Source organism: Sarcophilus harrisii, chromosome 4, assembly GCF_902635505.1.
Source record: "Sarcophilus harrisii chromosome 4, mSarHar1.11, whole genome shotgun sequence".
Taxonomy (NCBI): Eukaryota; Metazoa; Chordata; class Mammalia; order Dasyuromorphia; family Dasyuridae; genus Sarcophilus; species Sarcophilus harrisii.
Window position 1 is genome coordinate 11,560,575 of NC_045429.1, and position 15,354 is coordinate 11,575,928.

The 15,354-nt window shown below is 35.3% G+C and overlaps 1 protein-coding gene across 3 annotated transcripts in view; it reads right to left on the reverse strand.

The window, feature by feature from the left end:
• The window catches only part of LEPR (leptin receptor), an 82,799-nt gene that overhangs the window by 3,060 nt on the left and 64,385 nt on the right, over positions 1-15,354 (reverse strand). For 2 of the 3 annotated variants that reach the window (XM_003767270.3, XM_031968955.1), the window contains exons 14-18: positions 11,682-11,898; positions 10,557-10,739; positions 7,125-7,220; positions 6,046-6,151; positions 5,300-5,375 (exon numbers count right to left, since the gene is read on the reverse strand). In XM_003767270.3, coding sequence (XP_003767318.1) covers positions 5,300-5,375; positions 6,046-6,151; positions 7,125-7,220; positions 10,557-10,739; positions 11,682-11,898 — 678 coding nt within the window. Of the gene's footprint in view, positions 1-606; positions 2,678-5,299; positions 5,376-6,045; positions 6,152-7,124; positions 7,221-10,556; positions 10,740-11,681; positions 11,899-15,354 lie in introns of those variants that run through there. The other variant, XM_031968957.1, reaches the window with a different exon arrangement.

Genomic DNA, 15,354 nt, shown 5'->3' on the forward strand with positions numbered 1-15,354 from the left:
TTTGCCAGGATTTATTAGAGTGTATTATATTATACCCAAAACTAATTGTGTGAAGCATAAAAACTACAATTTTCTAACATAACCTAGGGCAAAGACAGATTAAAAATGGAAAATAACAATTTTATAAGAAGAGAGGAAAAACAAATGGTAAAGGAAAAAATTATATATATATATATCTATCACCTAATCTGTCCCCACTATCTTAGTCTTTGTAAACCCAAGACCTAACATAGTATCTCACATATAAAAGAAATTTAAGAATGCCTACTGGATTAGATTGGATTAGGTTGGGTTTGGTTGTATCAGTATTTGTTTTGGTGGAGTAGATTGGGTTGGGTTGGGTTGGGTTTTACTAAAATGACTTTTATTGTGTTGTGGTAGATTAGATTGGATTGAGTTGATCTGGGTTGGATTAGCTTGAGCTGGATAGCCCAGAATAACGTCTGAATAAGAAATTAATAAGATTTTCATTGATGATGATATTGGTAAGACAGGAAAGCACAAATGTATAAATAAGCAATTACTGATTTCCTTATGAAAAACTTAGCTTACAAACTTACATGCAAGGCGTCATGAGGAATGAAGACAAAAAAAAACCACAAGACATCAAGCACAACAAATGGATTTTGTTTATCACAACAAATCAAATGGATGTTACATCATAACAAAAATCCTGCCAAGAGAGGTGAAAATCAGTGATCTATATAAAAAGCTAATTTTGATAGCCAATGGGAATTGATATATGATTTAAAAGTAAATGAAAACTAGAAAGCATTGTGGATATATCACATTAAAAAATAACAGGTTGTTGACATGGCCTAGAAAATACATACAATGTCACTATGACACACTCTAGCAATGGAAATGTCAATTGTCCAATTTACTTTTCCCTGTGAATTTACATTCAACTGTCTGATTGAATGACCAACAAATGACCTACTAAAAGTACATCAAATATATCATATATATTTTAAAATCCATTTTACTATTAAATTAGAGAAATCACTGCTTTAAAAATAGATGATATATAAATAAACTGAGCACACTGGATATGAATTCTGATTATAGAGATATGATTAAAGTAAGCTAAAAACAACCCTTTTCTATCATTTTATACATACACAGAAAAATCATCATCAAGCTTCTCATCTTCCTGGCAGACACTTGCTGTGATGTTGCGTGAAATATTCAGATCTTCATTTGCTCACTGAGTTTTTGGCTAGCTTCTTCCTAATATTTCTGCTTTCATGCAGAAAATTGTCTTAAGATTAACATGCAGATAGGAATTATGGCCCTAAAATGATTGGAATGTATGCCCTATTAGCATCAGGTGGTATTTATATTCCAGTTTTGCAAAGAAATTATTCAAGAAGGAAGCCTTTATATTGCTTATTGATGCCTATCACTATATAAAATATTGAGAAGTTCATCTACATTGTATCACTAGATTATTCTTCGACTTTTCATAGTTTTTAACTAAGAATATTTTTTTAGATCCAGTGATTTCTTGCAGTTTTTCAATATATCAACATTATTCACTTAATTTTTTTTTATGATCTTTTGTTTTTTCCCATAAAAACAATAGAATGTAAGCCTCTTGAGGACAGGGTCTATTTTGCTTTTGGATTTCTATCCTTGATGACAATATCAATCCCTGGAACATAGTAGGTACTTAATAATTGATTCCCAGGTCTTATAATTCCAAATTCAGTATCTGGCACAGAATAAGGGTTTAATAACTGCTTGTGGGTTGATTTATTTACTCAGAAGAAGGGGTTATGACGATTTAAGATATAATAGTACAAATTTGTAAAATGTAATTATACAAAACAAAAATACAAAAGCAGGAATAAAAGTTATAATTTGGATGCATGAAGCCAGCCTATGTTTAAATGATTTTGCTGTTGACTGGAATTTTAATTAGCATTTATTAAGCTTCTACTAAGTACTGAGTACCAAATATCATTCCAGGAATTCAGAGAGAAAAAAAAAAATAGTGCCTGCCCTCAAGGGACTTACATTCTATTGGTTTTCACTGGAGTCAATTCTAATTTCTACTTTCACTCTGAATTCAAAATTATATATTCAGTAAGGATGCTACACACAAACTTAAAAACCATTGTGTCTTTGTCTAAAAGAATCCATTTTAAAATGGATCAATTTTCTTTGTGAGACTAAGATAAAAGTTCTCTGGGAACAGATACAAACACCTTTTCTTACTATATTTGAGCCTCATGCAAAACTGCTTTGGGAGCAACTGAAATTTCTATTTTCATTTGGTATTTAGCAGTATGCAGATATTTCATCTTGAATGTTTAACAGATATCTCACAATAACATTGACATGTGTTGCCTTTCTAATTGGAACAGTCCATTCAGCTAGAAAACTCATGCAGTTAAACCTAAGTTTGAGTTAGCAGATAATACATTTGCGTCCTTCATGCAAAGAAAATACAACAAAACTCTGATCTGATTTTATACTCCTATCCTAATTTGTAACCCCCATATGCTCCCATGATATGCAACGCATGTATGATTTTGTAAAAATAGAATTGCTTTTCTCCTTCTTATGTAAATAATAAACATTTTCTAACAGCTTTTTAAAGAAAGGATGGGGAACTGGCCCAATGGGTTCAGCTGGTAGTGATCAAGATTAGACTTCAAAGAACGTCCACTCTCTGATAAAATAAAATAAAAAAAAATGAAAAGAAAAAAATCATTCATATTAGAAATGAAATGCTGAAATTTTCAAATATTTCTCCTGTTTATCAGTTATGACTTCTGGGGTGTATAGAAGGATTATAGTGGGGTCCAAGGTCCCTCCTTTATAGGAATGAAAAAGTGTGTTGAAATGCAAGCAAAAAGTCCCACTTGTTTACATGGGTCCCTCAGCTCATCTAAGGGCAGAAATGGCCTAAACACCATATGCCGTAATGAAGTCTAACAACCCAAATGAATATACTAAGGAAAAATAATAGCAAAGGATATTCAGTAATAAATAGAAAAAAGAGAAAATAGTCAATAAGAAGTAGCAAAAGTTCTTTTTTTTTTTAAAGGGGTAACAAAGAATATATGAGTTAAAAAATAAAAACATTTGGTTAGCATTTAATATACACCTGGCACTAAAATACAAATATAAAATTAAAATACTTTCTCAAGTAGCTTAATTTTAATAGCAAAATAAAACATTAGAGAAAAAATTGAAATGACTTAAAGGTATAGTGAAGTGAGAATGCAGGAAATTAATAAATTCATGTGGGGCTTAGGAGTCTTTAAATTTTCCTAAATGATTTTTTTTCACATTGAATTCTCTTAAAGGATAAAAAGAACCATTATTAAGACCACTGCCCATGACCGTTCAGGATAAGCACTCTCAATTTTGTCCACTCTACTCTTCTTTCTTGAATTATCCCTCTTAATTTTCAATTAATAGCTTTAAATAGGAAAAGGCATGTTACTGGAAAGCAGGGAGTGGCGCTTTTTTAGTCTTTGGTAGTGGCTGACATGGTGACTGATACATTAGCTCACTGAACTGAATTGGTCACACAGTCCAGCCCAATTAAACTTCTAGCCTGTCCTCAAAAGTGAGACTCAGAGAATTTGAAGGGAAGTCTAGTCCAACCCTCTTATTTTATAGATAGAAAACTGGGGCTTAGAGAGATGTTTATCCAGTATCACACTACTAATAAGTAGCCAAAGTGGGATTTGAATTCAGATCTTTCTGGCTTTATGTCCAGAGCTCTAAAGCAAAATTTCTTAAACTGTGGGTCACAATCCCATGTGGGTGCCATTAAATTATTATTTACTATCAGTACATGCTTGATTTGTATATCTTTTATATACCTACATAACCGGGGTCATGTAAAAAGTTCTCCAGTGAAAAGAGATCTCTAGTGGAAAATGTTCAAGCCCTACTCTAGACACTCAGCTAGACTACTGAATCTCCTGCCCCACTGCATTTTTGCCTAAGCCTTATCTGCAATAATGTGCTTTCTCATCCCATCCCTAGCTCTCCAAATCATTGTCTTCCTTTCATGCCCTACTCAGGAGATGCTCCATCCTCTGTGAGCCCTTCCTGGGCTCCCCCTGGCTGGTGGTTTTCCGTCTAAACATATTTGCGTACAGGTGGGGTGACCACCTCAAGGGAGAGAACTGGTTTGTTTTTAAGTTTTTAAATTTCTTGCACATTGCACTTGAATAAGAATTTATTGATAGGAATAAAATAAGACATTTGGTGATGAATGATTGCTGTTCACTGAGCTCATCTCCCTATGACAGGAATTCACAAATGCCTGCAGAAAGGAGTGCCCTAAACAGCAAATGCCCTGAGCTAGCTCCTTGGCAATTAAGCTTTTCAGATACATAAAGTGAGGTGGAAACTGATATGTATTTTCCCTAAAGTGATTAAAATATACTGTGTTTGGTAGATCACAAGAGCATGATGAGAATGTAATAAGATCTGACTTTTTAAATAAACAGGTGGAAAAGTTCAAGTTTCATTAGACTTTGAACCTAGCTTCTCTCATTTCTGTCAGTGTCTTTGTCTCTCTGTCTCATCTCTGTCTGTCTCTTTTTCTTTCTCTTGGTTTCTGTTTCTTTCTCTGTTTCTCTGTCTCTGTTTCTCTTTTTCTCTCTCTCTCCCTCTTTCTATCTGCCTGTCTCTGGCTCTCTCTGTCTATGCCTCTGTCTTTCTGTCTCTGTGTCTCTCTCTATCTGTCTTTCTGTCTTTGTCTCTCTTTCTCTGTCTTTCTCTATCTCTCTGTCTTTCTCTGTGTCTATCTTTCTGTCTCTGTCTCTCTAACCCCCCCGTCTCTGTTTCTCTCTCTTTTTTTTTCTTTGTCTCTATCTCTGTCTCTCTGTCTCTCTGTCTGTCTGCCTGTCTCTCTAACCCCCCCCTTCTCTGTTTCTCTCTCTCTTTTTTTCTTTATGTCTCTATCTCTGTCTCTGTCTCTCTGTATCTCTGTCTGTCTGCCTGTCTCTCTCTATTTCTCTCTGTCTATGTCTCCATCTCTCTCTCTCTCTTTCTCTCATTTCTACAGCAGGAATTCTGTGGAATTCTCTATGAACAAATGCCTGATCTTCTCACCATCATTATGCCATGGAATTGAGATAAATCTTGTCAGATATCACCAGCTAAAAATCTCTAGAGAATTTGGTGTCTTGCCTTCCTGGAATGTTTTAATCTGAAGACCTTCTGTAGAATCATCTTAGATCAGGGGAATTTCAAACAAAGAGGACTAATAAAGAATGAAACTGAGTAAGAACAGCTTTTGGTTTATAATTAAGACAGAAAAAGAGACCTTGTGAAAGTTTACTCCTTGTGCCCAGGAACAATTCTTGGGGTTTGGAACATCTTCCCAAAATAGCTTCTTCATTCTGAAAAAAGAAATTTAAAAATACATTGATTTGGTCTAACTACAGAAGCACGTGGAAAATGTGAACAACCAAAGTATGAATTCAAATATTGTGCCCCCTACCCTCATCATGGGGTTGAAAAATATCACCACTCTGACATAGCTATTCACTTTTAGGGTAATCATAGCAACATGTCCTTTTACTCCCCCAAAGCCAGTGGATCCAAATTATTGTAAATAAAGAACATACAGATCTCACAAACACCTAAGAAGTGAGTTTTCGAAATTATTTCACTTGAAACATCATTCTGGTAGGTTCTGTCTGTTCTAGTAGTTCCATGGCATGGACAGATGCTTTCAAATGTTAAACTCCATTTATTTTCCTGGAGAGTATGGAGTCAGTGCAGGTTTGAAATGTGTAGGATGCTCTCCAGGGTCCTAAAAACCCAGGACAAATAAAGGGAATTTAGCAGAAAAATCAGAGCTTCTTGGCTGCCAAACCAGCTCTTGTGGTTTGGAGTGAGCAGTGTTGGCCTTTGATTGTTAATATAGTCATTTGATAGAAAAACAGCACTGACCTCTCAGGGTTTTTAATGAGATTCAAATGAAACGATGTCTGTAAAGCCCTGTGTCATTATGAAGCTATTCCCTAAAACATGGATGCACAAAATGCCCCATGGGCAATACCATACCTTTGATGTGATATTAACAAGGTTCCAAGCAATAAGATGGAAGAGAAAATAATTATGGGAATGATTACATAGAGACCTGGATCATTCTCCTGTTTCATGATGTCTTCTGAAAAAAAAAAAAAAACAAACAATTCACAGTTCAGAACCTTGAAAGAATGGCCATTATTTTCTATACCAAAAACATCACAGCTAGTATTTGTCATATTTTAGTCTAAGGTCATTACAGCTTTGGCTCTATGAATGCCAAATATATGAAAAACAAAATATTTAATACTTAGAATTATAGTAATAAGCAAGAATTATCGAGTTTAAGAACTTCATTTTCATTTTACTTGCATTTTCAACAAAATGAATGCAAGTCTTTTGAGGGCAGGAAGGTTTTTTTTTTCCTCACTTTTTGTTGATATTCTCAGTAGCTAGCAAGCACTATGCCTATCACAGTATCATAGTAGGTACCTAATTACTGCTTGCTGATTTATACATTAGTTGATGATAATCTGCTGGGTTTTTTCTTTATATGTCTGAGGTTTAGGATAGTACCTGGCACACAGTAAGCATTTAATAAATGCTCAATGACTAACTGATTTACAATTACAAAGGGACTGAATTAGCAGATATAGAGAAGTATTGATACCAGTTGAAATTATCAATCCTAGAAGTACTGCTGGGCTAAAGATTCTTCTTTATTTTTCTTACCATTCAATCTGAGCTAGAATTCAAAGTCACATTCAATGATGTACCAGGATGATGGGACTCAGGGGAAAAAAGCTACATATGAAAGCTATCATCATGATCCTTCTCCTCATCACTTTCATCATCATTATTATTTTCATCATCACTATCACCATCACCACTGCCATCATCATCATCATCATCTCATTGTTTTTATTTTTTTATTTATTTATTTTGCTGAGGCAATGGGGTTTAAGTGGCTAGCCCAGGGTCACACAGGTAGGAAGTATTGAATGTCTTTGAACTCAGGTCCTCCTGACTTCAGGGCTGGTGTTCTATCCACTGTGCCACCTAGCAGCCCCCATCTCATTCTTTTAAAAAATAGGCAACAATAAAAGGTAATTTACCTCTAGTGAATGTATTTGTCATCGTAGGCTTCCCTACTCCTTCTAGAAACACTGGGTAAAGGCTGAAGTGGTATTTCTCAATAGGAATAAAGTGATCTGGAAAGAAAACAGAGCTCAGAAAGTCTTTTGTATTGAACTAATCAAGAAATTCATATAACTGGACATTTTTTATAAAACCTCATATTCCTTCATTGTTTGAAGGGCTCCCTCTCCCGCTCTTGCTTTCAGTTTAATCTCTGATATCGATAGCAACAACAGCATAAAGGTTCTCTCAGACAATAAGGCTATAGTCAGTCCAAACTGAGAGAAAAACAAAAATCACTGATGTCTGAATTTGGAATATGTTTTTCTATTTAGACATATATGAGTGAGCCCAATGTTGTAAGAATTCATGTCAAACCAAACAAACCATTTCCCAGTCTTTCCTCCATGCAAGCTATGTCATGTTATGATCAGATTATTATTTCTTGGATAAATGAACTAGGGATGTTTAACACAAAAAAGACTCATGAGAGAGATGTGATTACTTTCTTCAAATATTTGAGAGGATATCACACTGAAAATGGAGCAGAGTTGTTCTGCTTGTCCTTAGAAGGAGAAAAGTAGGGTGGATTACAATCATTAATTATATGAAAGCCCACTGGGGCTTTAAGGGAGAATGTCCTAACAATTAGAGTCATTCCAAAACAGGAAAAGTTGTTTGCAGAGTAGTAAGATAGAGTGTGTTCAGCATCTTGAGGTCTTAGAGTCCATACTCCAGATGTTGGTTCACTAAAAGAATTCAAATTCTTAACCATTGAATTGGATCTTTCCAAAGATATAGATCATGGCTGCCTATGCATCTTTTAGCAAAAGGTAGCTCTCTTGGCTATCAGAGAGGTCAACATAATGCCTGGTGCCTCAAAATACAAATCCATTTTATGGACATTTATATAAGCTAAGGAGAAGTAATCAACTGATAAGTACTACTCTTCTTTGAAAAACAACTAACTAATTGGAAAATTTGATAATTTTTGTTTTAAATGTGTTTGAAACAGTTTTATTCTTATAATAGGCTAGGTCTGCAGCATCTAGAATCAGGAAGGCTGGAGTTCCAGTCTAGCTTAGGTTTTCAGGAACCATGTGACTCTGGGCAAATCATCTAACCTCTGACTGCCTCGGTTCCCCCATCTCTCCCAGAGTTGTTATAAAGATCAAATGCTATTACAATTGTAAAGTGCTTTGCAATTTTAAAGCAAGTTATAGATTATAATTATATATGTGTATATGTATATACTTTGATTCTTCAGTAAATGTAGTCTTACAGATTCCATATTCTCTCCATCAATTGCCTATCCATGAATATCCCATGATATATTCAAATCATTTGAAAATTCACTATGTTGCAGTTAGGATCACATTAGTACCTGCTTCCTAGTGTAGTTGGGAGGACCAAATGAGATAATAATGGTGCCTGGCACATAGTGAGTACTATATACATGTTACCTATTATCATTAAAATCCTAATTATTTATCATAGTCATTATTATCTTGCTATCATTTCTTAGGTCAGCTTATTCAATTTGCTGGTTGGGCAGTTTCAACATGAGACAGTGGTATAGGAAGTAAAGGGAGAAGAGGAATGAATTTATCAATAGAAAACTTGGCTTCGAATCCCAGGTGTATCAATAACTATCCCTGTGAACTTGGTCAAATTACTTAATAATAGTAGTAATTGATAACATTATACTGCTATCTATACTGCTTTATAGTTTACAAAGCACTTTACATATATTATCCCATCTGACAATATCCTCATGAGGTAGGTGTTATTATTTCCCCTTTTACAAATGTGGAAACTGAGGTAGATCTCACTGAATTTCCCCACGGTCATACAGCTAATAAATTTTTGAGGATGGATCTAAATTCAGGTCTTTCTAATTTTAATCCAGCACTCTATCCACTAACCAACTGGCTGCCTCAGGGCATTAGTTTCCTATATGTTGATTTTCTAGATCACTAATAAGCACCTCCTAGCTCTGAGTTGTGATCTCATAATCTGTGTGATGTCACATTGTTATGGGCCAGAACTTGAAACAAGGTCCTAAATGGAATTGAGGAGACAATGGTTAAATCTAGTTTAGCATTGATTTAATCCTACAACAAATAATGGTTTCCCAGTGATATAATGATTGGTGTATGCTCAGTGTGGGGCATATAAGCTAGAAGTTCTCAGGGCCAGAAAGGATAAGTGCCCTAGAAGCTCTCGGAGGGTGAGACAGATTCATTCCATCGTCCACCTTTGTTGTGGCTGGAGACTGAAGCACAAACCCATGGAAGTCGGGGAGATTCAGAAGCCAGAGAAGGCAGATGGGAGCTCAGGCTCTCAGAACCAAGACTACAGAAGGCCTCCAAGAAAGCTCACCAAAGCCCCAGGAAAAGAGACAAGACTTTGAAAGAGATAATAAAGGATTTGGACTTTAACCCCTGGCTACTCATGTGGTGATTACTGAACTGAAACAAAGGCTGCCTCCAGAGACCCCAAGAAAACCTCAACAGAGAACATTATATTTTAGAGAAAATATTACATCATATCAATTGCATACTTGATATTAAAAAAACCATATAAATTTAATCTCTGAATGAAAATATTCTAATTAAGATTCATAATTGTATGACTATATGAACTCATGATAAAAACAGTTATGGCAGGCTATGTGTGTAGCTAATATATAAAATATAATGTGTATAATATATATTATATATATATATATATACATACACACATATATGGTTGTATGTAAGAAGCATACAGTATTCCCCAAAAAATCATAATGTAGTTTTAAGCTAAAGCTTTAGGAGAAATCCTTGTATGTTATATGATTTCAAAGAATCATTATTTTTTAAGATAAAAAGGATCTCGGGGTCCTTCTACTCCAATCTATACCCAAAAGGAATACCTGCTATGTTAAATCCACCAAGTGACTCTCTGAAGCTCTCCAATGGAAAAGAACTTATACCTTCCTTAGATAGCTTGTTATTTTTTTCCTGAGCTTAAATATGTCTTCTTGGAGCTTCCATCTATGGATCCTGAATCTGCCCTCTGCACCCCTCAAAGATTTAAATATAATCAGTCCATTCTGTGTCTTGTCCATTATTTAGTCATGACAATGACCCTGGGAGATAGGTAACATGGTTTTTATTTTTCTCATCTTTCCCATGAGAAAACATGAAACTCAGATAAATCAAGAGATCTGTGCGAGCATTACAACAAGCATTCTAGTTTTGTGGTAGATCTTGGAATAGTCTCCAATGTCTCCCAACTTTTATCCAATGCTGATTACATACACTAGCCTTCCCATTCCAGCAGAGGAATAGCACACACTTCTCAATAATTACTGCTATTAATAGCATTCACATTCCTATAGTACTTTAAACACAATCCAAACTCACCATGGATATAATATTTCTTAACATTTGAAGGAACTCGAATCCATTTAATTCCATTCTCTTCATCAAGATTATTCCATTCAATAACAAAATACATCAGAGTATATTCTGTAGGTATCACCATCCAGGAAAGAACCACACAGCTGCTATTTACTACATGAGCACTGAGGGATTGTACACTATTTACTGCAGGTGGGAAAAAAATGAAAAACATTATATTTGTAATATTATATATTAACTTCAAGAGGAAGCAAAGCTAAGCTAAAAAGTAAATATTGTACATACTTTAAACAGTTGGTCACCTATAAAATTTGGAACAAAAAGAGCTATAAATCTGGGCAGAATAGAATCATTTTGGGGGATTCTTAGCTGAAGGTTTTTTACTTATTAGAGAGCCAAATATAGATTTCTTGGCACCCAGAGAATGTGGTACCAAGGCTGAATCTCTGCTTTAAAGGAGACATGGTTGGGTATCATTGGCCACAATGATGCAAAGATTGAAAAACTTAGGAATTATAATCAGTGCCATGAATAATTGTGACTTCAGAGGACTGATGGCCAAATGTCCCTCCTGAATCTCATCAGGGAAGTGATGGATTTTAGATGTGGGATGAGAAATACCTTTTTTTTTAAACATGTGTTTGGTTATAATAATTGTGTGTGTGTGTGTGTGTGTGTGTGTGTGTATGTGTGTGTGTATGAGGATTTTTTTTTTTCAAGCTAGATGTTTTGGAGACATAGTAGAATTCATGGAGCTATTTTGGAGACAGAACAAAGTTCCCAAGTTGTCTGAAAGACACTTTTTTGATCTAAGACTAAAAACAAGAATCCCTCAAAGGAGCAAAATGAAATATACATACACACATACATGTACAAATACACATATATTTGTATATTTATATGTGTGTATGTATATATATATATATTAATGTAACTTAAAACTATCGTAGCTCAAAATCACAACTAAGATTTTGGGGATACACTATATCCAAATATGGGGACTAGTCCTTTGATTTAGTTCCAGGAGTTTGTTATTAGAAATTGTGGATGATGTGAAAAAAATAGAGCATCAATATAACATTTTAAAAAGAAAAGAAAGTATATATTGCACCAAGCTAGTGCTCTTACCTGTGCTCATCTTCCATGAGAAAGTTAGATTAAAATTCATCACAGAAGGGCCAATTGAGTTTACGGCCACAACAGTAACTGTATGTGTTAGTTCAGTCCATGGAAAAGTGACTTTAGTATCATTCCCTATGTCTTCTGACCAAGTCATGTTGTTAACAGTGTAATGGTTCACCGTATATCTTCTCACACTGCACAGTGACTGGTTTTTTCCCAAAGGCTGTTGGAAACATCAATTTTTATAAAAAACCACATTTCACTAAGTAATAGAGGCCAAAATACCAAGAGAAAAGCACAATTTTCTTACAGTGCTAGAGCTAGTTTAAGTCTTAGACATTTTTCTTTTTTTCTCAAGGTTGAGGGGCAATGAAGAAAAATTCCCAGACAAACTAGTCTGTATTATTCTTTCAGCTTGGCATCCTACATCATATCCTGTATGTTTGTACCATTATCCACCCCCAAAACCAAAGAGAGAGAGAGAGAGAGAGAGAGAGAGAGAGAGAGAGAGAGAGAGAGAGAGAGAGAGACACTGGTGAGTCCAACCCTATTATTTTATAGATGAGAAAACTGAGACCTAGATCACATATTTGGCAAGTGTATAAAGCAAAATTTGAACCCTGCTCCAGAACTCTCTTTCCTATGCCATGCTGCTCCCCTTCACTTTCATCATCACAAAAACCAATATTTGGGGTAGATGATGCTGGCTCTTTTTTTCCACTGGAATATTTCCATAATGGAGATTAGATAATTGATGAAATGTTCAGGTACCCCAAGATTTGTATCTTCAATAGGAAGAAAGCATCCTATAGGGGAGCGCGCTTGCCTTTGAACCAGAAATATTGGGGTTCAAAATTGCCACTGACACCAGCTTGTGATGCTGGGAGAATCATTTAACCATTATAAGCCTCTGTTTCCTCATCTGTAAAATGAGAAAGTTGGATTTTGTGACTTCTAAGATTCCTTCCAGCTCTGAATATATAATCTTTGCCTTAAAATAAGTCATATTAATTTTCCTTTCCATTATTTTGATAATGCAATGTTGATATCCCCATAAACTTTAGATTTTCTAGAGATAATTAAACATAGAACTGGAGTTGATTTTTTTAATTAAGCAAGGCAATTAAAAAATTGAAAATCACACATTCAGATCAAAGCAACCAGGTTCTATCACTGAAGGGTATTTATAAATGTATACCATGAGATACTAAAGAGAGAAAATACCAGCTACTGTTCCTTCCAAGTGGAGCTCAATTCTGCCACCCTTATGTAGACCCTCAGAGGGTTTGGCATTAGAGGTTCATCCCAGCCCATTTTTCTTCAGATAGCACAAGGAATCAAGCTGGAAACAGACTATCCTAGGTTCAGGCAATAATTCTCATGGTGATGGGTTCCCCTCAGAGGTCTTCCCAAAGAGCTTGGATGATTATGTAAGTCATTGTAGGGATTCTTTCACGTATCAATGAAAAGTCAGAAGGCTTCTGAGTTCCTTTCTAACATTATTCTCGGTCCCTCTACTGGCACATAGTAGGTACTTAATAAATTGATTTTGTGAGAAATTAGATGACTACCTTTTGGAACGTATTAATTGTAATTCATATTTCAAGCCCTCTGAGGTTCATATTTTAAGGACTAGAGCTCTAAGATTCAGTGTTTCCAGAATTGTTTTCTAAATAAGGCAACTATACTTGGACCACACCAGTTTTTTAGTAGGTGGCCACTCATCATATCTCTTGGGGAGTCCAACATTCTCATGTTATAAGTATATAAAGCATACTTCTTCCAAGGAAATCAATTATCAAAATCATCAGAAATTGGTATTTTTTAAAATTACACCTAAATCTGACAAGGATAAATATCAAATCTTAAAAATCGGCCCAGAAAAAATAAATTCACAAATATAAGATAGGAGAAATGTATCTCAAAAGTAATCTCTCAAAAAAAATCTAGATTTTTTTAAAATTTCAAGTTAAAGGAAAAGCCCAAGGGTGACATGACAGCAAATGCAAAGCTGATGCGATCTTAGACTACAATGACAGATTGATAGGCTTTGGGATTAGGGAATTGAGAGGCCCAGACCAACCACATCTGAACTGCTATCATTTGTGTCCTAAGCATGGATGACTTGAAAGCCCCTGTCCTATTATCTCTTCCATTCTCTCACAGATTCAATTATATATCATTTCTACATAGATAAGTCCAAAATCTAGGAGGCAACTAGGTAGCTCAGTAGGCCTGAAGTGAAGAAGCTCTGATTTCAAATATGCCTTCAGACACTTACTAGATGTGGATATCTGGGCAAGTCACTTAACCCTGTTTGCCTTAAAGCACTAGAGAAGGAAATGGCAAACCATTCAGTATCTTTGCCAAGAAAACCCATGGACAGAACTGGTATGCTACGGTCCATGGAGTCATGAAAAGTCAGATATATTTCAGTGTCTGAACAACACACATTCATTGTCATTTTTTTCCTAAGATGATGTTCCAAAATGTCCATCAGTTTCTAAGCATTACCACCTAAGTGTCCCACAGGCATCTCAGACTCAACAAGTCCAAAATAGAATTCATCTTTCTCTCTTAAACCCATCTTTCTTCTTAACTTGTCTACTTTTGTTTTCATTATCACAGTCTTTCTAGATATCCAGCTTCCTAGTCATAGAATTATCCTTCAATTCTTCCATCTCCCATCCCTCTCCCATGTCTAAATTAATTGTCAAGTCTTATCAATTCTACTCCACAAATCCTTCATAACTATGGTTTTCTCTCCATTCATATGGCCACTACCTGTTATGGGCCAGATCACTTTTTGTAGGGACCATTACAATAGCCCCAATTTGTCTCTCTGCTTCTAGGCTCTCTCTTCTCTAATAAACCCTCCCACACCTTCTATAATAAGTCTTCCTAAAATCCATGTTTTACCCTATCACTCCTCTGCTCCAAAATCTTCAGTAATTTCTATTGCCTCTTGGGTGAAGAAAAAAAAAGACACCTCTTTCTGGAACTTAAATCCTTTTCACAAAATAAATTTAGCCTAATTTTGTAGATTTTCTCTTTTTTCCATATCATTCTATATCAAGAGTGCTCCATTTTAGCCAAAATTGTATAGTGACTATACTCTGCAGATGATCTTTTTTTTTTCTCAGCTCTGTACCTTTCTGGAGGCTGCTCCCCCACCCATGCTAAGAATTCCTTTCTGCTTCTTAAAATCTCTAGTTTGCTTCAAAACTCACCCATATGAGACTTGTTCTGATCCTTTCAATAGTGCTTTTAATCCAAATTATGTTGTAATATTCTATGAATATTTACTCATCTGTGTAACATGGTATAATTTCCTTGAAAGGAGATGTAATTTCATTGTTCACTTCCTTTTCCCAGCACCAACTAGAATTCCTTACTCACAGTATCTGCTTTATTAATCTTATAAACTAAACTAAAGGTTACCTAGTGGAGGGCAGCAAGGGATGCAGAAGGGTCTCAAGATTACTCCATGTGAAAAAAAGAGTTGAAGGAAATGGGAATATTCATCCCAGAGAAGATTCATGGAGGGACATGGGAGTTATGTTTAAGAACTTGAAGGAACAACATTTTGAAGAGGAATCAGACTTGCTCTACTTGGTCCTAGAAGAGAGAACTAGAAGCAATAAATAAAAGTTTCAGAGACATTTTAAGCTAAATATGA